The 25005-nt window shown below is 50.7% G+C and overlaps 1 protein-coding gene across 2 annotated transcripts in view; it reads left to right on the plus strand.

Moving 5' to 3' along the window:
* Positions 1–25005, plus strand: part of DTX4 (deltex E3 ubiquitin ligase 4) — a 35187-nt gene that overhangs the window by 6177 nt on the left and 4005 nt on the right. For both annotated transcript variants that reach the window (XM_077863402.1, XM_077863401.1), the window contains exons 2-8: positions 2920–3619; positions 10353–10414; positions 10736–10897; positions 13075–13136; positions 14060–14212; positions 16799–16960; positions 21202–21291. In XM_077863402.1, coding sequence (XP_077719528.1) covers positions 2920–3619; positions 10353–10414; positions 10736–10897; positions 13075–13136; positions 14060–14212; positions 16799–16960; positions 21202–21291 — 1391 coding nt within the window. The remainder of the gene's footprint in view (positions 1–2919; positions 3620–10352; positions 10415–10735; positions 10898–13074; positions 13137–14059; positions 14213–16798; positions 16961–21201; positions 21292–25005) is intronic.

Raw genomic sequence — 25005 nt, forward strand, 5'->3', positions numbered from 1 at the left:
AAGATAAATGCCATTAAAAAAAAAAAAAGTAGGAGTGGGAATCTGATCTGGTCAGGGCAGACGGGAGATGTTTCCTTGAGGAAATGAGCTGAATGAACCCTGAAGGATGAGCAGCAGTGAGGATGCCAGAGTGGGGGAGGGCCCAGCATTGTGACAAGGCCCAGAGAGGAGAAGCATGTCAGAGAGCTGAGACTCGAAGAAGCCAGAGTGGCACAAATGCAGGTAGAACGTATTGGGGTGTGAGATGGATGCAGAGATTGGGGGCTAGGACGGGGGTCAGGTCCTGACCCAAGGGAAGGTCAAGGAAAAGGTTTAAGTATGGAGGGGACATGGGCGGATTTTCTCGGCCCACTTGCGTTTTGTTGGCACCCTTCTTCTGGCATATTCTTCATAAATAGTCATTTGCACACTTGTCTAGTTTTCGACTGGAAGCTCTTTGAGTAGTGCCTGAATTCCTCATAGCAGCCAGTGGGGACTCAGCGATATGGGATAAGTGATTAAATGCCGAAGTAGCCAGAAGTCTTCAATCAATCACAGCAGGTTCATGGAGTTCTGGTTACTGCCCTGCCCCGCGCTCGGCGCCAGAGCACAGAGCTGGATGGTGGTGTCTCCACCTCCACTCCAGGTGTCTCGGGTACACAGCAGGCAGGCAGGGGCAGACGTGCACACCTGCTGAGGGAGGGCTTGGATTGGGAGAACACATCAGGAAACGGGTCACAGGATCCGAATGAGGACGGTTTCAATAGATACAAATAGCAAAGGAGGGCATTTCAGGGGGCGAGAGCTGGCGAGTAGTAGGTGAGGGACGCAGGAGGATAGAAGAGCATTTGTCTGTTCACCCTAGAGGAGAAGACCGGCTTGGGGGAGCTAAACCTGGAAGGGTGTGGAACAGCCTCAGCTAGCTTCCCAAAGTTCTGGGGCAGCTCTCCAGCATCTCTGGGATCGATAGCACTGTTGTCAAGGATGCCTCTTAAGCACATTTGTGAGCATTGGACAAGTGCATTGCCTCTGCTTCCCTGGAGAGAATAGAGAATAGGGTCCTTTAAGCTCTCTCAAGTCAATCCCCTAGTTTCTAAAAGGTGTATCCTAGGGTTGCCATGAAGATCATATGGGCTGAGCTAGGCACCTCCTAAATGATAAAGATAGTAGAAGGAGTTATATATAATCTCTCTCTCTTTCACGCACACACACACCCTACACATCCTCTGAACTAAACTTTTCCTCTGACTTCTCCATCCTGCTTAGACATATAATAGAAAATAAATGACAGTGATGATCAACCAACTTTTATTGAGCTCTTGTCCCGTGGCAGGTGTTATTTTCATGCTTTATAATCCTTCCTTCCTTTAATCCTCAAATCCACCCTTTGAAGTAGCGACTGGGGGGGACCCAAGCAGAGGAGGAAACTGAGGCTTAATCACACAGCTGGAAGGGACAGAGCGTCTGCTGTTGGCCCCGAAGCCTGTGCTCTTTGTTTCCCCCAGCTACTTAGGAAGGAAATGGAGGCAAACCAGGAACTAGAGCCCACCCCCCCTTCTTCCTCCTCTCTTCCTCCCATCTCCCCCCCACACTCTGGTCCCCCACCAGAGCTCCTGGTGCTGAATAGGGGATTGTTTTGCTTCTCCCTCCTGCCTCTGAATGTTGATGTTTTGGGTCATTAAGGGGCTCAGAGTTGGGTGGGGGGCGGGTGATGACCCTGGCAAAGGCCTGAATAGCCATTGTTCCTTTTCTTCCCCCCTTGAATGGAATTCTGTCCTGGGTCTTGGTGTCTCCCTCTGGGTTGGAGGAGGGGGTGGGTCAGAGGCCTGCAAAGGGGAGCCTTTTCCCACCACTTTGATGGATAGGGCTTAAGCTGACAGATGCGAGATTCGAACACCCTTGGAGCCCTCTCAGGCCCCCTCACCCTGCCCTGACCCAGGCATCTTCAGCCTTGATGTTGATAGCCATGAAATGAGCCCTGATTGGGCGTGAGTCTGAATGCGAGTTTGGGGTTGGGGGGCGGGGGGGGGGGGGGAGTGCTGGGGGATGAGAAAGAGGCAACAGTTATAGGCTTTCCTTTCCCTCCAGACCTGCAAATTCTTTCCCCTATGCTGCTTCCCCCCTGCACTAACCCTGGCCCCTTCCCTGTGCTCCCCCCTCCCCCAGGGAGACAATCCTATCTTTAGGAGGGTTTGAGCTTTTTGAAAGAAAATTGTTAGAGAAATAGAAGATCATTATGATCATTATCATTGTTTTGATACCAGATTTCATGCTCGAAAGCTAAGAGTTCTCTCACCCTGATTTTCTATTTTTGTTTTTACTGCACCCTTAAAAGGACAGAGGGTGAGCTCTAGCTCCACCAAGGCTGGGGTGCCTTCCTGGAGGCCGTGTCTTCTTCCTCTTCCCTCTAGGCTTTGTTCTTTTCCTTCATATCCCTCCAGGCAGGGCCACTTAGGGGAGAAGTGATATGATATTTATGAGCACCTACTAGGTGTCAAGAGCCTTAAGGGCCTTATGCAAATTATGGGGTTACGAGAGATCCAGAACCTGGCACATACAAATACGTATTTGTTGCATAAGTAAGTGGGTCTCAATTAATTTCCACAAACATTCTACAAAGGACTCACTATATGTCAGGGAAGGAAAGGAAGTTGGGGAGTTTTATATAAACTCAGGAGTGACTGATTGGGCTGCAGCCAAGGTCTCCCGACTGCAGGTGGACAGGTGCTCTTTCTGGTCCATGGCACTGCCCCACAGCCTTCACTGCTCCCAGCGAGTGCATGCTCCCCAAGGCGGGAAGGGGCCCCATTTGGGGTGCGTACCTCAGTAGGCAGCAGCAGGCCACCCCGCAGTGGGACTGGCTCCAGTTTGCCAATGAACCAACACAGTCCAGGTTCGTTCCTTGCTGACCCTGACCCTGTCCTCTGTCCCACTCCGCAGGGACCCTCCGCCCAGTTCGCCGCAACTACTACGACCCGTCCTCGGCCCCCGGGAAGGGTGTGGTGTGGGAGTGGGAGAATGACAACGGTTCCTGGACGCCCTACGACATGGAGGTGGGCATCACCATCCAGCACGCCTATGAGAAGCAGCACCCCTGGATCGACCTCACTCCCATCGGCTTCAGCTACGTCATCGACTTCAGCACCATGGGCCAGATCAACCGGCAGACCCAGCGCCAGCGCCGCGTGCGCCGGCGCCTGGACCTCGTCTACCCCATGGTCACCGGCACCCTGGCCAAGGCCCAGTCCTGGCCCGCCAGCCCCGCGTCGGCCCCCGCGCCCGCCGCCCCGGCCTGCTCCTGCCCGCAGTGCGTCCTGGTGATGAGCGTCAAGGCGGCCGTGGCCCACGGGAGCACCGCACCGCTGCAGCCCCCCGCGGCCCGCAAGAACCTGCCCCCCGCGCCGGGCCCTGGGGCCAAGTCTCCAGATGGCCTGGGCACCATCCGGGCCCCGGTGAGGACCGTCCCGTCGCAGGCGATCCGGCGACAGGCCTCCAGCACACCGGCAGGGGGGACCGTGGGCTCTCCTGCCAGTCCCCCTGGAGCCAACGGCAAGACCGGAAGGGTGGCCCTGGCGACTTTAAATCGGACCAACCTGCAGCGACTGGCCATTGCCCAGTCCCGGGTGCTGATCGCCTCCGGGTAGGTACTTCTCTGGGTGCCTCTGAGCGTTTACTCACCCGTACCGATCTGGGTCGGAGATGAAAGAGGGGCTGCCAAGATTTAGGCTGCTTGTCCCTCTGGCTGCAGGTGGAAGGCAGCATGGTGTGGTGGGTAAGGGTGGACCTGGCCTCTGGGGTCCATCATATCTGGCTTCTTTTTTTTTTTTTTTAAGATTTTATTTATTTATTCATGAGAGACACAGAGGGAGGAGCAGGCTCTCTGCAGGGAGCCAGATGTGGGACTCGATCCCAGGACCCCGGAATCATGACCTGAGCTGAAGGCAGAAGCTCAACCACCGAGCCACCCAGGTGCCCCCATCATATCTGGCTTCTAATTGAGACTTTGCCATAGCTATGTGATTCGAGGCAGATCCCTAACATCCCAGAGTCCTGACTTCCTTCCCTGTAAATGCCGGTAATGATACCTGTGTGAGGCTACCTGTCAGGGTTCAAGGTTATGCACCCCAGGCCATAACAGACAATATTAACCAGAATCCAGTTTGGGGGCTTTGTCACCTCGTTTAATCTTTACAGCAACTCTTTGAAGTAGACATTTTGGTCCCATTTTACCCTGGAAGACACCAAGAGGTTCTTTTGCTCAAAGACATAGGGCAATCATTGGCTGAGACCAAGATTGAAACTTTAGGAAGTCCGATGGCAGAGTCAGACACATGTCTAACTGTCCTGCTGCTTCTCTGTGAAGCACATACCACAGTGCTTAGCATACAGTAGGTGCCAAATGAGGTTAGCCCCTTTCCTCTGGTCTCTCTGAAACTGGAGGGGGTAACTCCAGACTGGGAATAATAGAGCATATTTTGCAAGTACTTAGCTATGTGTGCCAGGTGCTTTGTGTGCCTTGTCTCGGTACTTCCTGTGACAGCCTGGTGGTGTTGTAGGTTCTGTGGTTACGGCTTTTTATGATCTTCTTGGTCTTCCTAATCTTCCATTGGGAGAGACCCAAGTCCATGTGGTACCCACAGCCTTTGCCTGCAAGCTCCTGATTTCCTGTGAGATTGGCCTCTCACACTAGCCCACTCTTCCCTTTCCCTGGAGAGGCCTGGCCCTGCCTGTGACCCCTGAGCCCCAGACAGTCAGGGTAGTCTGCAGTGAGGTTGGACTCCTGAATGTGACATTCAGGCTGCCCAGAGGAGGCTGTCAGTACATAGAGGTTCAGTGCCAGGAAGAAAGAGGCCGGGGGTGTACCGCAGAAGGGGAGGCCCAGCCTTCACTCCAGCCTCTGCCACTAACCGAAGCCACAGAGTCTCTGCAAGGTCCAGCTTCATCGTGCATGAATTGGGGATCCTCAGGCTTGCCTGGCCTGCCCCATGGAGTCCTTGTGGAGTCCTCCACTAAGGAGGTTCATCCCTTGAGAACTTACCAGCCACACTTGCCAGTGTTCTCTTATTCCCTGCCCCTCAGAGTTGACTTTCCAAGAAGGGCCACATGGCTCTCCTGTGTCATAGAGTGGGGGCTGGAGCCCAGGGTTTAGTCCCCTAGTCTTCTGCCCTTGGGGCTAAAGCTCAGCTCCTCATTGTGTGCGAGGGCGGTTTATAAATGGCCAAGTGCAGGTCAAGTGCATGGGATTTTCCTATGACTACTTCTGAGCTTTGCAGAATGTTTGGGAGAGGGGAAGGGCACCTGAGTTGCACCACTGCTCACTCCGTTTCCAAGGTCACCCGGTAGCATCCTGGGGCCCCTGCCAGAGTTCCAGGGTAAATATTTGTGTGGCAGAGGGAGGTTCACCTAGTGGACAAGAAACACAGCCTCCAGAGCCTGACTGCCCAGGCTGGAAATCAAGTTTCTTGGTGCGTAACTTGGGGGCAGATTTTGCATCTTCGGCATTCAGGTTGCTCGTCTGTGAAATGGGAGGGTGATAGTACCTTCCTTTTTTTTTTTTTTTTTTTTTTAAGATTTTATTTATTTATTCATGAGAGACACAGAGAGAGAGAGAGAGGCAGAGACACAGGCAGAGGGAGAAGCAGGCTCCTTGCAGGGAGCCCGATGTGGGACTCGATCCTGGGACTTCAGGATCATGCCCTGGGCTGAAGGCAGGCGCTAAACCGCTGAGCCACCCAGGGATCCCCAATAGTACCTTCCTAATCAGGGTTGTCAGGAGGATTCAGTGAGATCCTCAGAGTATAGCCTTAGCCCAGGGCATGGCACATAGGAGGAGTCCAGTCAGCATTAGCTGTCATTCACATGTCATCTGTTGGAGGTCCTTGTTGAATTGAAGTCAAAGCTGAGCAGAGTCTAACGCCCCTGCCTCATTTCTGGCACCCTTGGCAAAGGCCGAGTGACCCCCATGCCCAAACTGAGGGAAGGGACCCCCAGATCACTTTAAATCTCACCAAGGGGGCCGGCAGCCTCTTTATGTCTGCTTTCTTCCCCCGCCTGCCGGTGGGACCCGAGCAAGAGAATGGGGCGGAGGTCCGGGCATGGCCATTTCAAAAGGACTATAGAAACAAGCTTTATTTCTGCAGTTTTCCTGAAAGGGGAGGCCCCGCCCTACCCCTCTATCTTCCAGCCCTTTCCTTTTTCTACCTCTTACCAGCACCCTCTCCCCCACCACCATCTTCTCCTCCAGTCTTTCTTGGCCATTTAATTAGCGTGCTCACTGCCTTTGTCTGGCGCTGCCATCGACCTTCTGTCGTGGAATGGCCCCGTCCCCTCCTCTGCCTGTCCGTGAGCTCTTCAAGCAACTTTCCCACGGAAAAAAGGAAGACCAGGGAGGGCGGGAGAGGTGGGCTGAAGAGCAGGGTTTGTGGGGGAACAAAAGACCCTGTGAATTATTCAGAGACACAAGCAGGGGGTTTCTAAAGAGAATAGAGGGGGGCTGTGTGGTGGGGGGCAGGAGTCGCCCCTCTGGCCCTCGCCTCCAGAATTGAGGCTTCTCGATCTCCGGCGCGACTTCGGTTGCTGGAGAGACAAGACCATTGTCCGGCCTGAGGATTCCTGCCTCGGCTCACGGACTCGCAAAAAGACACCACTTCTCACCATGGTATCTGCGGAGCTTTTCTCCTGCCGACGGCCCCCGTCTTCTCCTTTTGCCAGCTCCTCTCTTTTCTTAGTTTTGTGTTTGAGGCACAGAAATGGAAGCAGAAATGGAAACTGAGAACAGCCCGGCAGAATGGGGGAGGGTGTCTTCCGATGGTTAGGCCAAGACGGCTTTGGCTGAGCCGAGTCGTGAGACGCATACCAGTCACTGGGGTGCTGATTTCTGGAAGGAGGCCTCAGGCACGCACAGCTGGGACTGCAGCTGTGTGCGACCGGTGCGGACTCCTGGGCCACCTGCATGGTTCCCATTAGAACCCGTCACCTTGGGGGAGGGCGGATCGGGTGTTGCAACCAACAATCCTAAGTACTGCCCCACCACCCAGCTTTACACTTCACCCTCCATGTCTTCAAGAGTCTGAGAAAAGGCTTTATCAAGCCCAACTTCCTCTTACAGTTGGGAAACAAAAATGTAAACAACCACCCCATTTACATAGGGCTTGCCTGTTTACTGAGTATTTGACCCAGATCCTAACTCCTCACAGGGACCCAAGGGCAGAGATGTAGGGTGCCCTGTTACGGATGTGGTAACTCAGGATGTGGTCATTGAAGTTCACGGAGGCAATGTGACTCCCCCAAAGGCACAGAATCCAGTGCCAGGCTGGACTTGGAAGGCAGGTGTCCTGACCCCGGAGGGCCCCTGCCCCCGTACCCTTCTGTGTCCCATAAGCAAACGTCCCCCTCCTCCTCAAGTTCCCTGCCACCTCCAGACCATACTGGACACGTGGTCCATTTCCTGGAAAGGCGGGGACCCTGCCCCCCTCCCGGTATTCACCGAAGTCTGGGGTCCTCATGTGGACCCCACCCAGCCCCCTCCCCCAGTTCTTGGGCTGTGCTCTGGGGATGGGACTCTTTCCTGGTTCACCAGATTGGGTGTGGAAACCTGCCAGTCCAGTTTGTGGGAACAAAGGTGCCTTTTGTCCCCCAGATCACAGCTACTTATCAGCTGGAGAGGGGCCCTTGGAGCTGGCTGGGGGAAGGCAGATGCGTGGCTGGGCTGCGAGCGCTGCCCCCTGGTGGGGGGCCCGGAAATAGGCACAGGCCCAGGACCCTTCCCTCCCAGGCTCCAGACCAGCCGGGGTGGGGGACCCAGGGCTTAGGCGGCCGCCTTGCTCTTAGGCATTGCTTAGGCTGCCTTGCTCCTGGCATCTGTAACTCCGGACCCTCACAGGCTCACAGGTAAGGAGACTGAGGCCCAAAAAAAGTTGAGGGAGGTTGTGAGGAGTAACTGGCAGGGCTGGGTCTCGACCCTGGTTTTCCTGACTCCTGGCCCCATGAGTCCAGAAGCAAGGCTGGACCTCTTTTCTTGGCCAACTTTCTTTTGTGTTGACTTTGGCTTTTCCTTGACCCCCATCTGAGTTGGATTTATCCTGGGGAGGAAAGTAGCCTGTGGGGGCTACTCCCACATCTGTTCTTCCACATGCTTCCTATCCTCCCAGTACATGTCCTCGTCCTGGGAAGGGACACAGGCCCTGGGAAGACTAAGCGTAGCAAGGGAAGCCCCCACCCTCGCGGGCTTGTTGGGGGACAGACAGGCCCTCCTGCAGCCTTGAGGCCCCTTCTGACTCCTGTTTCTTAGTCGTGGGTTTATCCCATCTGCTCTCTGTGCTCTCACCTTCTCTGTCCACAGTGGGGGTGATAGAAGATCCGCACAGACCCAAGAGCGCAGCTTGCCAGTGGCTGCAACGGTGGGATCTGGAACCAGATTTCCTGGGTTTGAATCCTTAGCTGCGTGGCCTCCCTCAAGTTTGCCCAACCTCTCTGTGCCTCCACCTCCTTGCCTGTTAAAATGATGTTAATAGTGATAGCACGTCCTGCGTGGGTTGTTGGAAGTCTCAGATGGACTTACACGTCTGGAGCGGTTACACCTGGGCCCGGTACCAGGTGGGCTCTGTGCGTCTTCGCCATGACCTCATGTGGAAGAAGGCCCCGGCTGCCCTGTTCACTGCTGCGTCCCAGGCTCTGGCGGGACACCGCACACGAATTAGGGCTTAGTATGAACGGGCAAATCAAATAATGCACAATGTAAAGGAACAACCGAATGTGCCCTGCCCCCTCCTGTCTCCCCAGCACCACCCTGCCCCCACGGCAGACCTGCTGGCTTCTCAGGCTCTCGGGCTCCTGGAGCCACCTGTGACCCCGTCCGTGTGTCTCCAGACCCACTTTTCCTTCCAAGCCCAGCCATGGAAGCCTGGGTGGCAGGGGCGATGGCACAAGACTCAGCCCCACGTGTCCCTTGTTTTTCTCTTCGGCATCGTGGGAGGCCTCGCCTTTCCCAAGCAGCTGTGCAGACTCCTCTCCAGCCTGGCTCGGGTTTCTGGGGAGAAGGACCGAAAGAGGAGGAGGCTTTGCCTGATATTTAGATTTCTCCGGGAAAAGGAGGGGTGACAGCTGTTGGAGCAATGGTTTCCCAATGTTGGGCTGGGACTGGCTGGATCTGCATCCTCTCCACGAAAGCATGGGAAAATGCAAGTTCTTGTGCCCCACCGGTGGGAATTCTGATTCAGGGTGCTTGTCTTTTTAAAAGCTTCTCAGGGGACTCTTCTGTACGCCCAAGTTTAAACTTGCTTCTTCATTTATCATCCGGTGAGCTAATACTCACTGAATGCCTGCTAGTGTCAGGCTCTGAATGAAATAAAGATATTTGCCCTTATAGAGCTTTGATTCTGGAAGGGGAGATAATAAAGAAACAACTTATTACTTTTTTTTTAAATCGTAAAGTTCCATGAAAAAACAATAGAGTGAGGTAAGAAGAATTGAGGTGGGATGGGAGGGATGAGTTGTATAAAATCAGATGGTCTTAGGAACCTCATGAAAAGTTAAGCCACAACTGAAGGACCTGGAGGAGGAGGCTAAGCAGATGCCTGCTGGTAGAGCATTTCAGGTAGAAGGAGCAGCATATGCAAAGGCTCTGAGGAGGGAGCGTGGCTGGCATTTGGGAAGAACAGCTGGAGCAGAGTAAAATGGTATGTGACATGTGGAGAGAAAAGGGAGGTGAGGGCTTGAGCATGGAGGGTTTGGGCAGGCCATGCAGGGCTGTGTAGGCCTCGCTGAGACCTTGAGTGAACTGAGGAGCCATCCTGAGTTTGAGGTTTTGAGTGGAGGGGTGACCTGGTCTTAGATTTTAAAGGTAACGCTTCTGGCACCCTGGGTGGCTCAGTCAGATGAGCATCTTGACTTTGGCTCAGGTCATGATCTCAGGGTTGTGGGATTAAGCCTCAGTTTGGGCTCCCCAACTCAGTGAAGAGTCTGCTTGAGATTCTCTCTCTCCCTCTTCTTGCCCCTGACCCCTGCTCTCTCTCTAAAATAAATAAATGAAATCTTGGGACATCTGCGTGGCTCAGTGGTTGAGCGTCTGCCTTGGGCTCAGGTCATGATTCGAGTCCCCCATCGGGCTCCCCACAGGGAGCCTGCTTCTCCCTCTGCCTGTGTCTCTGCCTCTTTGTGTCGCTCATGAATAAATAAGTAAAATATTAAAAAAAAATAAATAGAGGTAACCCTTTTGATTGCGGTGCTAAGAACTGACCCTGCCTTTAGTAGGGGTAAGTAGTTTCTGTATGAAAGGGGAACCCCTCCGCAGGTGAATTTTTTTGAGGTTCCAACACTGATCCATTTGTTCCCACTTGTCAAAACCATAACGTATGTGCTCTTGCCTTCCGCAGGGTCCCCACCGTGCCAGTAAAGAACCTCAATGGGTCCAGCCCTGTTAATCCTGCCTTGGCAGGTAAGAGAAACCCTGGGCTGCCCTGGCTCAGGGCAGAGAAATGGAAGCAGTAAAGTAGGTAGTGAGCATTTATAAAAGAGAAAGAATGAAAGTACATGAGGACTTTAGGAGTGGGGTTGGAAGTGCAGGAAGAAGGTGGGGAGGACTGATAGCTAAGAGCAGAGCATGCTGTTGAAGTGTGTGAATGCATCTATTTCTGGGCAAAGCTGCAGGTCAGTGGAAAGTAAGTGAGTTACGGGAGCTCTGCTGGGAAGCGGGAGGGTATGTTGTGGGATGCTGGGAGCTAACTCTGCAGTCCTTCCTCATGCCCTGCCCTTCCAGGAATCACTGGGATTCTCATGAGTGCAGCGGGCCTGCCCGTGTGTCTTACCAGGCCCCCGAAGCTGGTCCTCCACCCGCCCCCTGTCAGCAAGAGTGAAATCAAATCCATCCCAGGGGTTTCCAATACGAGCCGCAAAACTACCAAGAAACAAGCCAAGAAAGGTATGGGCCTCCCTATCTTAAGGGGTACGGGTGTCAAAGGGCCTGGCCTTGGCTCTGCTGCCATCACTGAAGGGCATACCCATGGCTTCACCCTCTGTGCCTTCATTTCTGCATCTACTAAGTGGGGCCCAACTACCTGTTCTGATAATTGTACCAAAGTGGATCGATGGTGTCTGAATCCGATGGAGACAGTTTAGGAAGTATAAAAACGTAGTACAGAAATAGAGGAACACAAACCCATGAGATGTGATGCAAATAAAATATGATACAGAGGAGGAAGATGACTACAGCATTAGAGCCAAAGCAGACTGGATTCAAATCCCATCTTTGGGGCACCTGGGTGGCTCAGTGGATGAGCATCTGCCTTTGGCTCAGGTCGTGATCCCGGGATCCTGGGATCAAGTCCCACAACAGGCTTCCCGCAGGGAGCCTGCTTCTCCTTCTGCCAATGTCTCTGCCTCTCTCTGTGTGTCTTTTGTGAATAAGTAAATAAAATCTTTAAAAAGAAAATAAAAATCCCGACTTTGCTGCTGGCAAGTCACATGACCACAGAGAGCCTGTTTTCATGGCTTTCTGAGGGGGTAAAAAGCTCACGACCAGTACTGGGCAGGTGTACATCCTGCTGGAATGCATCCACAGCCATTAGGGGGATAACGTCATCCTGTGTCCCTCTAGACCCCTAGACACTGGTCACATGAACCTTCCTCCAGGGCTCCTTCCCAGCCAGTGCACACCACCACTGTCAGTCCCTGTGTCTACACTGCACCGAAGGACCCCACCTCAGCTCTGTGGCTGGTCTTTCCAGCTGAGGATGTGGGTTGTTAAATGTTTTGCCAGTCACCCCAAACCCCACTTTGCAAACTTGTTTTGAAGTGTCAGTGGGGTCGCAGGCATATTGTAACTTGGCCCAGGGCCTAGCAAGGAATAGGCTCTCAGTTAATAGAAGCTTAATTCGGGGATCCCTGGGTGGCTCAGCGGTTTAGCGCCTGCTTTTGGCCCAGGGTGCGATCCTGGAGACCCGAGATCGAGTCCCACGTCGGGTTCCCAGCATGGAGCCTGCTTCTCCCTCTGCCTGTGTCTCTGCCTCTCTCTCTCTCTCTGTGTCTATCATAAATAAATAAATCTTTAAAAAAAAATAGAAGCTTAATTCTTAGAAGCAGGACAGTAGGAAGGAAGGGCCTGCGTCCCGGCTTTTGGCTTCCTCAAACCCTGGCCCCGCTTTCCCACTCCATCGAAAGTTATCTGCTTAAATGAACTCGAAGGCCTTGTTCATCATCTGATGGGAAATGACAGCATTTCACACTTTCCCGCTCTTCCTGTGATTATTAATAGCACACGTTGGGCCCTTACTTGGAGAAGCGCTAAAGGACTGTGCGTCCGTTAGCTCATTGACTTGTCTGAGCAGCCCTCTGAGCAGCTGCTAGGGCTCTTCCCTATTTTATAAGTGAAAAACAGATGCTCAGAGCCGCTGAGAGAGGTGCCCAGGGAGGCGCTGACCCTTTTCAAGGCTGTGTCATCCTGCCTCCAGCCTTCAGACTGGCTGCCTCCCCCGGGCCAGGCCCCAGAGAAACTCCAGCATCGCTGCAGCCTGATGGATGCTTCCCCGCTGCCGGGCTGTCTGCTGGCTGAGGCAGCCTCATCCCCGGCCAGGGAACGCCATCCTGAACGTGTGGGCCTCACTTCCCAGTTTCCCGTGAAGATAATATCGCTCAGGCACCACAGTATCGATCGAGACGGTACTTAGCACTTTGCAAAGGGAAGTGATAATAAGCCTACCTCATGGGTTTTTTTTTTTTTAAACATGTAACAGTTTACATGGTGCCTTTAGCTGTCACCCCAGCACCTCGTTTGAGCATGCCCAGGCTCTGATTCTGTGGAAGAGAAACTCACTCAGCCTATCTCACTCGGAAAGTGGGTTTGTTGAAAATAGGCCCCCAGGGGATGTCGGCCCAGACACCTCCCACCTCCCCGGACACCTCTCTGTCTCTCTCCCTCTCTCTCTCTCCATCTGCTGAGTCCCTTTTGGATTCTTAAATCCGATTGCAGAATGGATTCCTCTTCTTTCCTGCTTGGAGCCTGGGTGATAACTCTCCTGTCTGGCATGCCCGGCTTGACAGGGCTGTTTGATCCCTCATCTCTGTCTGGGTGGCCCACCAACCATCCTGTCCCCCCCACAGGTAAAACCCCAGAAGAAGTGCTGAAGAAGTATCTGCAGAAAGTCCGGCACCCACCAGATGAGGTGAGTCACAGGGGAAGCGGCGGGGGGGGGAGGGGGGGTTTTCACCCACAGGCATTTCCTCTGATGGGCTTTTCCGGAGGATGCAGCGGGAGCAGCTGTGTGTGTCCTGACTGGTACAGAGCCGGTCAGAGCCGACCCAGGGCCCTGGTCCGAGGTTTGGTGGTCTGGAGCTGCAGACACCCCTTGGCACCAGCCCTCACCCTCAAGCCACTGTTCAGGAAAGAGCTGATTGATTCTCAACTACCTTACCGTCAACAGTCTGAATTTCAGAAGAAAGTATGATAAGCTATGGGAACTGACTTTTTAAATGAGATCAGTGTAGAACAGTGGTTCTCAGCCAGAGGGGATTTTTGCATGTCTGGAGGGGAGAGGGAATGCTCACAAGCACTGGCCCACCTGGGCCCAGGAAAGCCCCCTCAGTGAAGAATTCTCCAACCCCAAATGCCAGCAATGCCAAGGTTGAAAAATCCCCTTGTAGACTTACTTAAATAGCAGAAATAGCAGCCCCTCTGGTACACTTGAGATAAAATTCCTTTGCAAACGTTCAGCTTAAAGGGTCTGTCAGCCAGAGTCCGTTTCCTACACAAGTCACTGGAGAACACAAAGGATCATGCATCATCATAGCCCTAGAGGACACTACAGCTTTGTTGTTGAGCCCCACATAGCACGCATCAGCCCCAGCAATTATTTTCACAGTTGTTCTGTTGTGTAAAGTGAGATGAAGCTATATTTAGATTCCCAAAGGCAGGTATGTATATATATATATATATATCTCCATCCCTTGGTTTGTGGGCTTTCTAGAAGAGTAGCAGTGACCGCGCACCTGACCTCTGATCATATAGGAATCACCATGAAGATGCTCCAGCCTCCCAGGAAGGGTTGAGAGCTGACGGCCTCTCTGCTCTGTCCTCTCCCACCCCCAGGACTGCACCATCTGTATGGAGCGTCTCACGGCCCCCTCGGGTTACAAGGGCCTGCAGCCAACGGTCAAGCCTGACCTGGTGGGAAAGCTGTCCAGATGCGGCCACATCTACCACATATACTGCCTGGTTGCCATGTACAACAACGGCAACAAGGTTAGTGCCAGCCTGTGGGGCTGCTGCCACCGCCCATGCAGGGCCCTGCAGGAGGAAGAGTATAAAGACCCTCTTGGGGTTAAGCCCAGGTGATTTGGGGAGCCTTAGAGGCTCCCCAGGGTAGGTGGACTGATTATTTTTTTTAAAAGATTTTATTTATTTATTCACGAGGGACACAGAAAGAGAGGCAGAGACATGGGCAAAGGGAGAAGCAGGCTCCCTGCAGGGAGCGCCCGATGCGGGACTCGATCCTGGTATTCCAGGATCATGCCCTGAGTCAAAGGCAGATGCTCAACCACTGAACCACCCAGGTGCCCCAGGACTGATGATCTTGACTGTTCTCAGCAAGATCAGGCCTCCACAAAATTATAATGTTGGCCAAACCAGTGTTAGCCAACTGCCCCCAATCTCTACACTGGGTGTGATGGTCTGAGAGGTGTAGCCTTCCAGTCTCCAAAGGGTCTGGAATGGGTCCTTGGGTCCATGCCTGGGTCCATGACATGGGTCCACGGTGGCATTCATTACTACCTGTGTAGGTAGATTTCCCAAATCAGCCTTCCTTATCCAGGGCTAGTGATTTTTAGTTATAATTCATTTTCTTTGAACAATTTCAAAACGCCCTTACCTGCCCCTTCAGAGGCATTAGAGACTGTTGCCAAAATACCCCTGGTAGCCCGTTCGAAGCCCACTGTTGGAGGAGAGAAGGCTGTTTGTGATGCTCGTCTTATCCATTACTGATGGTGGATTGGTATTCCTCCATTGGGCTGGTTCCGAGGAACCCGGGGAGCCTCCTTAGATGATAACTGTCTCCTGACACTGTCCAAGCTTTCACTAAAAAGCCACTTTTCTCCTGTTCTTTGCTGTGCCTGGAATAACCATCATTCACCTATCTCCATGAATTCAAATCCTGCTTGCTTCTCCAGACCCACCTTGGATCGCATCAGAGTCTGAGATTTCCCTGCTGTCCCCAGCTTCTTACTGATCCCTGCTGCCATAAAAGTCTGGCTTTCGAAGGCTGCTCCATACTTCTCCTGCTGTAGGAAAAAGTAGAGGCAGGAGAGGCAGCAGACCCAAGCTTGAACCCTGGCTTGGTCATGGAATGACCTTGGGCAAGGTTTTCAATCTGTCTGAGATTTCATTTTCCATCTGGAAATGGAAATAAAACAATATCTACTTTACAGGGTATGATCACCATTATTATTCAAATTACTATCTCCTTGATATTAGAGCTGTAATTTTTCCCCCTTCATCTTTATATTGCCCTGTGATTTCAGTTCCCATAGCGCTGACCTTGGGATCTTTCTCTGACTTAGAGAGTTCATGCTTAGTTGTTGACGGATGCTGCCTGTCTGCATCTGGTGCTCACTTTCCCAACCCTAGGTTAAAAGGTTTCACTGGGACTTTGCATTTTAAGAGGTTATTTTGGACTGAGAGGGGTTTTGAGGCCATTCATTCCCTTTTTGATGACTGTTTTCGGGAATAATCTAGCACCTCTTTGCATTTATTTCCATGGGGCTTCAGAGATATTTCTCAAGATGCTATCCTTTATTCTTTTTACACCAATACTTTGAAGCATGCATTTTAAATTTTCTTTGCACAGAGTGGGGAACAAAAGTGCCCAGAGAGAAATGAAGTGATTCACACGCAAGGTCATGAAACAAGTTAAAGCTAGAGCAGTGAGCAGGACCCTACCTTTACCTTTACCTTACCTTAAGGTTTATTAAGATGCTATAACGAGCGCTCACTCCCTCCTTCACTGTGTGTGCAGAACTTATCCTCCCTCCTTGGAAGCCAATTCACAGCTCTTCTTTAGGGATCATTTTCTTAAAAGTCAGCTTCATCTACTCCAACACATGCCACCTACTTTCTCTTTTCTGAGCAGTGGTTTCCAAACCTGTATGGACACTAGACTTACCACAGAAATTTTTTTTTTTTTTTTTTTTTTTTTTAGAAATTGTTAAAGTACAAATGACGTTTAGATAAATCATGTAGCGCTTGACACTTTCTGTGGGTTATGTAATTTAATCCTTCCAATAACCCAGTAAGATAGATACTATTATTTTTCTTGTTATGTCAAAAAAAAAGGACAAAAAAGGACCCAGAGAGGTTAATTTGCCCAAGGTCACACAGCAAGTGCATGGCAGTGCAGAGAATCAAATCCAGGCAGTTGGACTTCAGAGTTCTTACTCTTAACCACTTTGTTCTGTAGCCACTCCCCCCAGCTTCCCCTCCACAACCCAAAGCAGTGGCCTGGGGTGGGGTCCAGGTGTCTTTATTTCAAGCTCCTCAGGGGTTGTGATGCTTGGCATTTCGACAGGGGCTTCTCCCTAGTGCTTTGTTGTCCATCTCACTCATTGATACTCAGCAGTTAAATAATGATTTAACCTGCCCGAATGAGCTGGTCTCCCTTTCCAGGGTGGGATCTGTCTAACACATCCCCCAGCGTGGAGCTGAGTTGTGGAATTTACTTATTTGGGTGTGTTTTATTCCTCTGGTCCCTTTACCTGTGTTTCCTTCCAGCGTTGGGTGGGGAGGTACTTTCCAAAACTGTTTCTCAACCTGGCTGTTCCTGCCTTGTCCCGTCAGGATGGGAGTCTGCAGTGTCCCACGTGTAAGACCATTTATGGAGTGAAGACAGGCACCCAGCCCCCGGGAAAGATGGAGTACCACCTCATCCCTCACTCCCTGCCTGGCCACCCTGACTGCAAAACCATCCGGATCATCTACAGCATCCCTCCCGGCATTCAGGTGAGCTCACTCTCAGCCACTGGCTACTTTGTTTTGTTTTGTTTTTATAGTTTAAATGTTTGCAGGTGATATGTGTGTCTTAATCCGTTTGGGCTGCTGTAACCAAATACCACAGACTGGGTGGCTTTGAAACAACAGAAATTTATTTCTCACTGTTCTGCTGGCTGAGGAGTCTAAGGTCCGGGTGGTGGCAGATTCACTGGTAAGGGTCTGCTTCCCAGTTCATAAATGTCTTTTGGCTGTGTCCTCATGGCAGAAAGGGTGAGGGAGCTCTCAGGGGGTCTCTTTCATGCGGGCACTAACCCCATTCGTGAGGGCTCACCTTGTCACCCACCCAAGGCCTCACCTCCAAATACCATTACCTCGGAGGTTAGATTTCAACCCATTCGTTTCAGAGGGACACAGACTTTCAGTTTCTAGCATTCCATCCCTTCCTGTCCTTCTTGCGTGTAAGATACATTCTATTCTGATAGTGCCCAAAGTCTCACCTCATTCCAGCATTACTAACTCTATAAAGCCTAAATCCAAGGTCTCGCCTACGTACCATGTACATCAGAGGCGAGCGAAACCCCAAGCACAAGTAGCTCCTTTCCAGGTGGGAAACCAATGAAATTGCACAAGTTGTGTGGTGGAGCCCTCAGGAATGGGATTGGTGCCCTTGTCCCAGAGCACCCCCACCTCCCAGGGCCCCCCCTCTCTGCTCCCTGCATTGAGGCCACAGGAAAAGACAGCTGTCTGTGAACCAGGAAGTGGGTGCCCACTGGACACCGGCTCCGCTGACACCGTGGATGGCCCAGCCTCTGGAACTTGTGAGAAACACATTTCTGTTGTTTGAGCCACCCCGTCTGTGGTATTTGGTTACAGCAACCTGAAAGGGCTAAGAGAATTTTGTGCTATGAAAAGTTTCCTTTCTCGCATCTACATGGCCTCACCTCCTGTGCCCAGCCTCTGCCATTGTTCTCACTGTCATATGTGTCCCCCAGGATTGTCTTTGCCTGTGCAGCGAAGATCGTTTCCGCCCCTTTGTGCACAAAGGATGACATGTTAGACATACCGTTCTGCATCCTGCATTTTTCAATTAACAATATAGTTCGTAGATCTTCCCATGTCTGTGTATCTTCCTCATTCTTGCTCAGCTCTGGGTGATAACCCGTCGTATAAATGTACCGTGATTTATATTCTGCAGTCTCCATTTGATGGGCATATACATGGATTGTTTCCAATCCTTTGCCACAACAAATAATGCTGTAATGAATACACTTGAATGCATGTGAGTACATCTGTAGAATAATTTTCCAGAAGTAGAATTTCTTTGTCAAGTCATATTTGCATTTTACAATTTGATAAATGTTCCTTGGCTTTGATTTTTGGAGGCATTTCTCTCCTCTTTTGATTCTTTGAAAGACAGTCCTAGGGAACCAATGGAGCAACATTCCTACCAGTAAATACAAATGTGCACACATTGCAGCTTTTCCTAAATGATCTAGGGTACTTACTGGCTTCATTTATTTGGCAAATATTTATTAGTTCACCCTTCCTTCCTCCCTCCTCCTTGCCTTCTTCCATTTTGTCTTTTATTCTTTTTTTAAAAAGATTTATTTATTTGGGAGAGAGAGAGACTGAGAGTAGGGACGGGGGAAAAGGGGGCCCTGGGCCCTTACCTACCACTAAGTAGGTAGCCCCCCATGCAGGGCCTGATCCCAGGACCCCTAGATCATGACCTGAGCTGAAGTCAGATGCTTAACTGACTGAGCCACCCAGGCACCCCTTATATACTGGAAGATGGATTATGGGCCGGGCATTTTCTAGGTGCTGGAGAAACAATGATGCTCCCCTGAAGTCCCTATTGTAGTGGGATAAGGAAGCCAATACATAATGCACAACCAAGGTACTTCCACCTAGTGGTAAGTCATGTGGAAGAAAGAAAACAAGAGGGTGTGAGAATCTGTAAAAGAGTTCAATAAAAAACATGGTTCTTCCTGGACGGTCTTACCAGCCAGTCAGGGAAAATAAATACACATCAATTAAACTATAGAGCAAGGTGTGGTGTGCACCACTGATAAATATGGTGGGAGGCCACACAAGGTCTCCAAAGGGTGATAGACCTGGGTTCTGACTGCTGGCTGACTCTTTATTGGCTGGGACTTTGGACAACCACTTGACCTGGCTGAGCTCAGTTTCTTTATCGGTACAGCTGGGGGCCTCCTGTGCAGGAGTTTTGTAAGGATCAGAGACCACATTTGTATGTGGAGACTGGTACTGGGCAACGTGCTCAGGTGCTCAGTAGCTGGTCACTGGTAGTCCTTGAGTTTGCTACCTGTCAGGATAAGGAAGAGGGCTTATGTCTGTCTGTCTGTCTGTCTGTCTGGGAGGATTGGAGGAGCCTTTCTGGTACAGGGCACATGGTAGGAGAGCCTGGAGAGCCGTGAAGAAATGGAGGAGAGCATTTTTAGTGGGAGGTCACAGTGGAACTATAGCAGAGAGGAAGTGGGGGTGTTGGAGGCCCATGAGGAAGGGTTTAATTTGGGGTTTGCAACTTGCAAAAGTGGAGGATGGGAGGAAAGAGGGCACATGAAGGTTATAGAAGACTTGACAGTGAAGGAGGACTGTGGCCAGGCCCTGAAAGGACGCCAACCCTCAGAGGGCTGTAACTTTGTCAGGCTGTGGGGAGTTCTGGGAAGCTCCTGGGCATGACTAGCATCATGGAAAGGTGTGGTTGGGAATGTGCTTCAGGAAGGTCAGCCCGGGAGAAGAACGAGGGGTGACCTGATAGGCCAGTTAGGAGACCACTCCGGTCATGGGGCCTGAACACGGGAGGCGCTGGTGACAAGGGAGAGCGGAGATCTGGTTGGATGTGGGGGCCTCTGAGACTCCTGGGATGATTGGAGGCAGCCAGTTGGGATGGTAGGGACACGACTGACCATAAGGGAGTTGGGAGAAAGCCAGTGGCCAAGGAGGCAAGTACAACAGACTGAAGTCCAAGAGGATGGGGCTTGGGGAGAGGCAGCTATTTGGCAGGAGGCTCTTTGCCTCCAGGATTGAGGAAGGACCGGGGTACTGGGGGTAGAGGTGCCCATTGCACCTCCAGTTTGAAAACCCAAGCTGTGTCAAGGGAAATGCAGCTCTGTGGGTCAGTACAGCCACTCTGTGCACTCGGCCCCGACGGTCGGCAGGTGGATACCCAGTGCCACGTCCCTCCCTGTCCTCAGAGAGCCTAGGGACCGCAGGAGCTCAGGCTTCCCCGACAGGTGGAGAACTTGAAGCTCCGCCTTCACTTCTGAGAGTGGTTCCCTGGGGGAGAAACTGGATCGGGGAGTTTGTGATTTTATCATTATTATATTGGTTTCGCCTAGAAGGGGTTTTCCAAAGGGTTCCACAGACCCATCCCTGATCAGAGATGCTTAGAAATCACAAATATTTGGGTGGGGACGGGGAGGGGTTGGGGGGATGGAAGTGCCGTGGTACTGGGAGAAAGTCCCTCCCTTTTCCCCGAGTTTCTCAGGGGGCCTGTGGACCCTTTCTGGACCCTGATCAGGATGCCTGGCTCCCGGCCGAGTTCTGCTTCAGTTTCTTTCCCACCCAAGCAGCCTGGGACTGCTTGCCTGCTTGGGGGATTGCTGCACAGTCACGCTCAGTGCAGCATTATTCGCATTATTCACAAGAGCTGAGGCACATCCAGTGCAGCGTATTCCCAAGAGCCGAGGCTGGGAGGAAATCTAAATGTCCATTAGTGGATGGACAGACAGATAAAGGTGATTGCAGGGCTCCTGGCTCAGAAGCACTTTTGTTATTCTGAGTAGTTCAGAGGTAAGCAGTTCACCATGTGCCCCAGGAAATCTAGGCTTAAGTTTCGGCCAAGCCTTTGGAGAAGCCCTGGAACCGCTGTCGCTGTCGTTGTAAAACAAAAGAGCCAGCTGACGGGTGATGATGTGCTCATACTGTGCACCGGGGCCAAGCACACTTAACATTCATACCCTCCCTGTTTAAGGCATGGGGACCCACGCCCCAGGAGAGGGCTCCAGCCAACACGTCTGGGAGAGGGCAGCTCGGAATCCAAGCCCAGGGCATGCACTCCACAGCGCATACGTGAAACCGCCGCTCCCACAGTTTTGGGATCTGTTCTGTGTCTAGACACTGTGACCATTATTATTGTCATCATTATTTGAGTTGCTCATGGTCTGCACCCCTTTGTTAAAAATATATTTAAAAATGCCCCTCGCTGTCTGTCTTTTTGCTTTCAGGGGCCAGAGCACCCGAATCCTGGGAAGAGTTTCAGCGCCCGTGGCTTCCCACGACACTGTTACCTCCCGGACAGCGAGAAAGGAAGAAAAGTAAGAGCCGGAATCTGGGTGGGGTGGGGGAGGATTTACAGCTCTGACAGGGCCCCAAGTTTTGCTTCCTGCCGTGCTGGGTCTTTTTTTATTCTAGATGCACATGGTAACAGGATCGTATTTGAGTAACCCTAGGTTAGGGGGGCTATGATTAGAATTCTTTTCTCTTGTAGGGTGATGGGGGCAGGGTGTTTTCCTCACCTGGATATTACTGGCAATAATTCATCTATTTTAGGATCCCTTCTATTGGGCTTTGCTGCTTAGCAGCTGGTCCTGGGACCAGCACCAGTAGCAACACCTAGAAGCTTGGTAGAAATGCAGACCCTTAGAACCTACTTCATTTTAACAAGATCCCGGTGATCTGACAGCAGGTTAAAGCTTCAGAGGCATGGCTCTAGGGCAGGGATCTTAATTTGCAGGAGAGTATTTTTTTAGTGTATTTTTGTATTCTATAACTGTCCCAAAAGGCAGAGGGAAAACTCACTGGCTTTCTGGATTCCCAGTGATTCATGGTCACATTTCAGTAGTTCTGTAAATTGTAAAATTAGAATAAAGTTTTTATGTTCATTTTTCTGTGGCTAAGGGCAGAAAATCATTGGATTTTCAAAAACCTTCCCTAATCTCAGAAAGGATAAGAACTACTAGTCTAGGGGGGTGTTGGGTCCCTTCTTGTGGGGTGCTAGGGGCAATGCTGGGTAAGAGGTGGATTTTAGCTAGCTTTCTCCAGGTCATGCTGTATAACAAACAGCCTCAGTCTCCGAGGCCGATTTCAACAAATGTTTATATCTCGTGAGCTGCTATGAGTCCGCTCACTCTGCTCCATGTGACTCCATGTCCTGGAATCCAGGCTGAAGGAGCAGCCCTTCTGTGATCTATGCCTTTCCCATGGAACAGGGCTGCAAACCAAGAGAGAATCCAAGAGGAATGGTGCAATGCTAATAGAGTTGCCATTGAAAACTTGATGCTCCTACTCACATTTCACAGAGCCCAGCAAGTCATGGGCATCACGCAAGGAATGAGGGCGTGAACTGCCTAAAAGGGGCCCCTTGGGTCACATGGCAAAGGGTATGGAAATGTTCTCTTACAGAGGAGGAAGCAGATAATTTGGAACAATGAGAAAATCACCCACATCATAAAGATGGGTCCAGTGCAGGGTCCTTAGATTAGGAGTCCCGATTAGTCGTCCTACCTCCTTGCTCTCAGTAGCCACACTTCTGTACCTGAGCCCCAGATTGACAGTCCCGACTGCTGGCTAAACATGTCCACTGTGAAGGCCGACTGCTATAACTTGAATCCTGGGGCATTTGGGTGGCTCAGTGGTTGAGCATCTGCCTTTGGCACAGGTCGTGATCCTGGGGTCCTGGGATTGAGTCCCACATTAGACTCCCTGCAGGGAGCCTGCTTCTCCCTCTGCCTGTGTCTCTGCCTCTCTCTCTCTCTCTGTGTCTCTCATGAGTAAATAAAGAAAATCTTTTAAAAATACATTAATTAATTAATTAATCAAACAAACTTGAATCTTCTTGCCAAGAGCTGTTCCTCTTCCAGGCCTCCTTCCTCGTATTAATGACATACCCAGGATCCCTGGGACCCAGACTGGACACATTAGTGGACTCTTGCTCTGAGCTACCACCCTACTCGGGGCAGTTTCCCTGTGAACTGCCTGCTAAACCACTTGACTCCTTTTCTAATTCTGCTGCCACTAACCTAGTAAATACTTTCATCTTTCACCTGCCACCAGATTAAGTATCCTTTTTTTAAAGTAAGCTCCATGCCCAGCATGGGGCCCATTGCAGGGCTAGAACTCAGGACCTTGAGATCAAGACCTGAGCTGAGATCAAGAGTCAGATGCTGAACAGACTGAGTCACCCAGGTGCTGCTCCCGCCCCTCACCCCCCTCCAAGTTAGGTATCCTAAAGCGCGGTTTCTAGCATCGAGCTTTTTTGTTGAAAAGAAATAAAGTAGAAAAAAACCCAAAAAATTGTTCTGATATCTTTCCCTTCCTTCTTTACAGAGTACAGTCTTCTCAGCTTGGCATACAGAACCTGCTACAGTGTGGGTCTAAGCCTTCCCTTGCACTAATTCCTCACCTTTATCTTTCATTTGTCTGCTGTTCTGGGGCCCTCACCTTGGGCTCTTGCACAGCAAGGTAATAAGAGCCTGGGTTTTGGAGCCAAACTGGCCTTGGTTCGAGTCCTAGTTTTGCAATTTGTCAGATGCAGAGACTGGCATAAAGATTAACATTCTGAAGTCTTGGTTTCCAGATCCATGAAACAGTGGTGATAGCTTCTAGCTGTATGGACAGGATGTTATAAAAATTAAATGAAAGATGCATTTGTAAAATGACCAACATGGTGACAGATGTTGTTGTAATTATACATGCTTTGGCTCATATTTATTTACTGCATCTTCGTGATAGACAGTTGACCCTTAAACAACTCAGGCGTTAGAGATGCTGACCTCCATCCTCCTGAGGTTGATATCTACGTGTAACTTTTTTAAAAAAGATCTATTTACTTATTTGAGAGAGAGAGAGAAGGAGGGAGTGGAGGTAGGGGCAGAGGGAAAGAATCTTCAAGCAGACTCCCCTCTGAGCGCAGAGCCCTACCCAAGGCTCCATCTCAGGACCCTGAGACCATTATCTGAGCTGAAATCAAGTCCAACACTTAACCACTAAAGGCCTACTGTTGACTAGACACCTTGTCAATAACATAGGTAGTCAATTAACATATCTTTTGTATGTTATGTATGTGATATACTGTATTCTTACCATAAAGTAAGCTAGACAAAAGAAAATGTTATTAAGAAATTGTAAGTATTGTAAAAGTTTTTATAGTACTGTAAAAAAAAAAAAAGACTGCATATAAGTGGACCTGCACAGTTCAATCCCATGTTGCTCAGACGTCAACCGTATTCACACCTTCCTCTCCCTCTGACACTCAATTCAGAAGCATCTCTCTCCATGAAATCTATATGGATCCGCATCTAAGAGTCAACAGAGTAGTCATTCAGACCATGGACGGGAAAGTCAGGCAGGTCCAAAGTCAAGGCCTCCCTCTGCACTTACTGGCTGTATGACCAGGGCAGGTCTTATCCTATTGAGCGTCATCTGCAGAAGGAGGGTTCATGCGAATACCTATTGTATCTGATTGTTGGAACTACTAAATGACCCAGTGCTTGTAAACGAACACTCAGGGGAAGGTTGATCATCTTTCTAACCTATGCTGTTGTTATTGCTGTGACTGTTATAATTCCCCACCTCCAACCACGCTGATGGTAGTTCTTTTGTTTTTTAAAGATTTATTAATATTTGTGTTTTTTTAGAGAGAGACAGAGGGAGAGAACAAGGAGAGGGAGAGAAGCAGACTCCCTGCTGAGCATGAAGCCTGTCTCAGGGCTCAATCCCATGACCCAAGCCAAAATCAAGAGTCAGATGTTCAACCGGCTGAGTCACCCAGGTGTCCCATGGTAGTTCTTTTTTTGAATCCGGGGCATTTTCATCGGGTGCTTTCTTCATGCTGGTTAGGGTGTGAGGCAGTTGTCTTACTCAACAATGTTTTTTTGTTTTGTTTTGTTTTGTTTTGTTTTTAACAAATTTAGGTGAATTAGAACATTCTGCAAGCCCTAACACCTCTCTGAGCCTCACCTATGAAACACAGATGATAATAGCCCCTGCCACATCTGCCTCAAAGTGTGGTTATAGGGGCTAGGTGAGCA

Source organism: Canis aureus, chromosome 21 (assembly GCF_053574225.1).
Source record: "Canis aureus isolate CA01 chromosome 21, VMU_Caureus_v.1.0, whole genome shotgun sequence".
In the NCBI taxonomy this organism is placed as follows: Eukaryota; Metazoa; Chordata; class Mammalia; order Carnivora; family Canidae; genus Canis; species Canis aureus.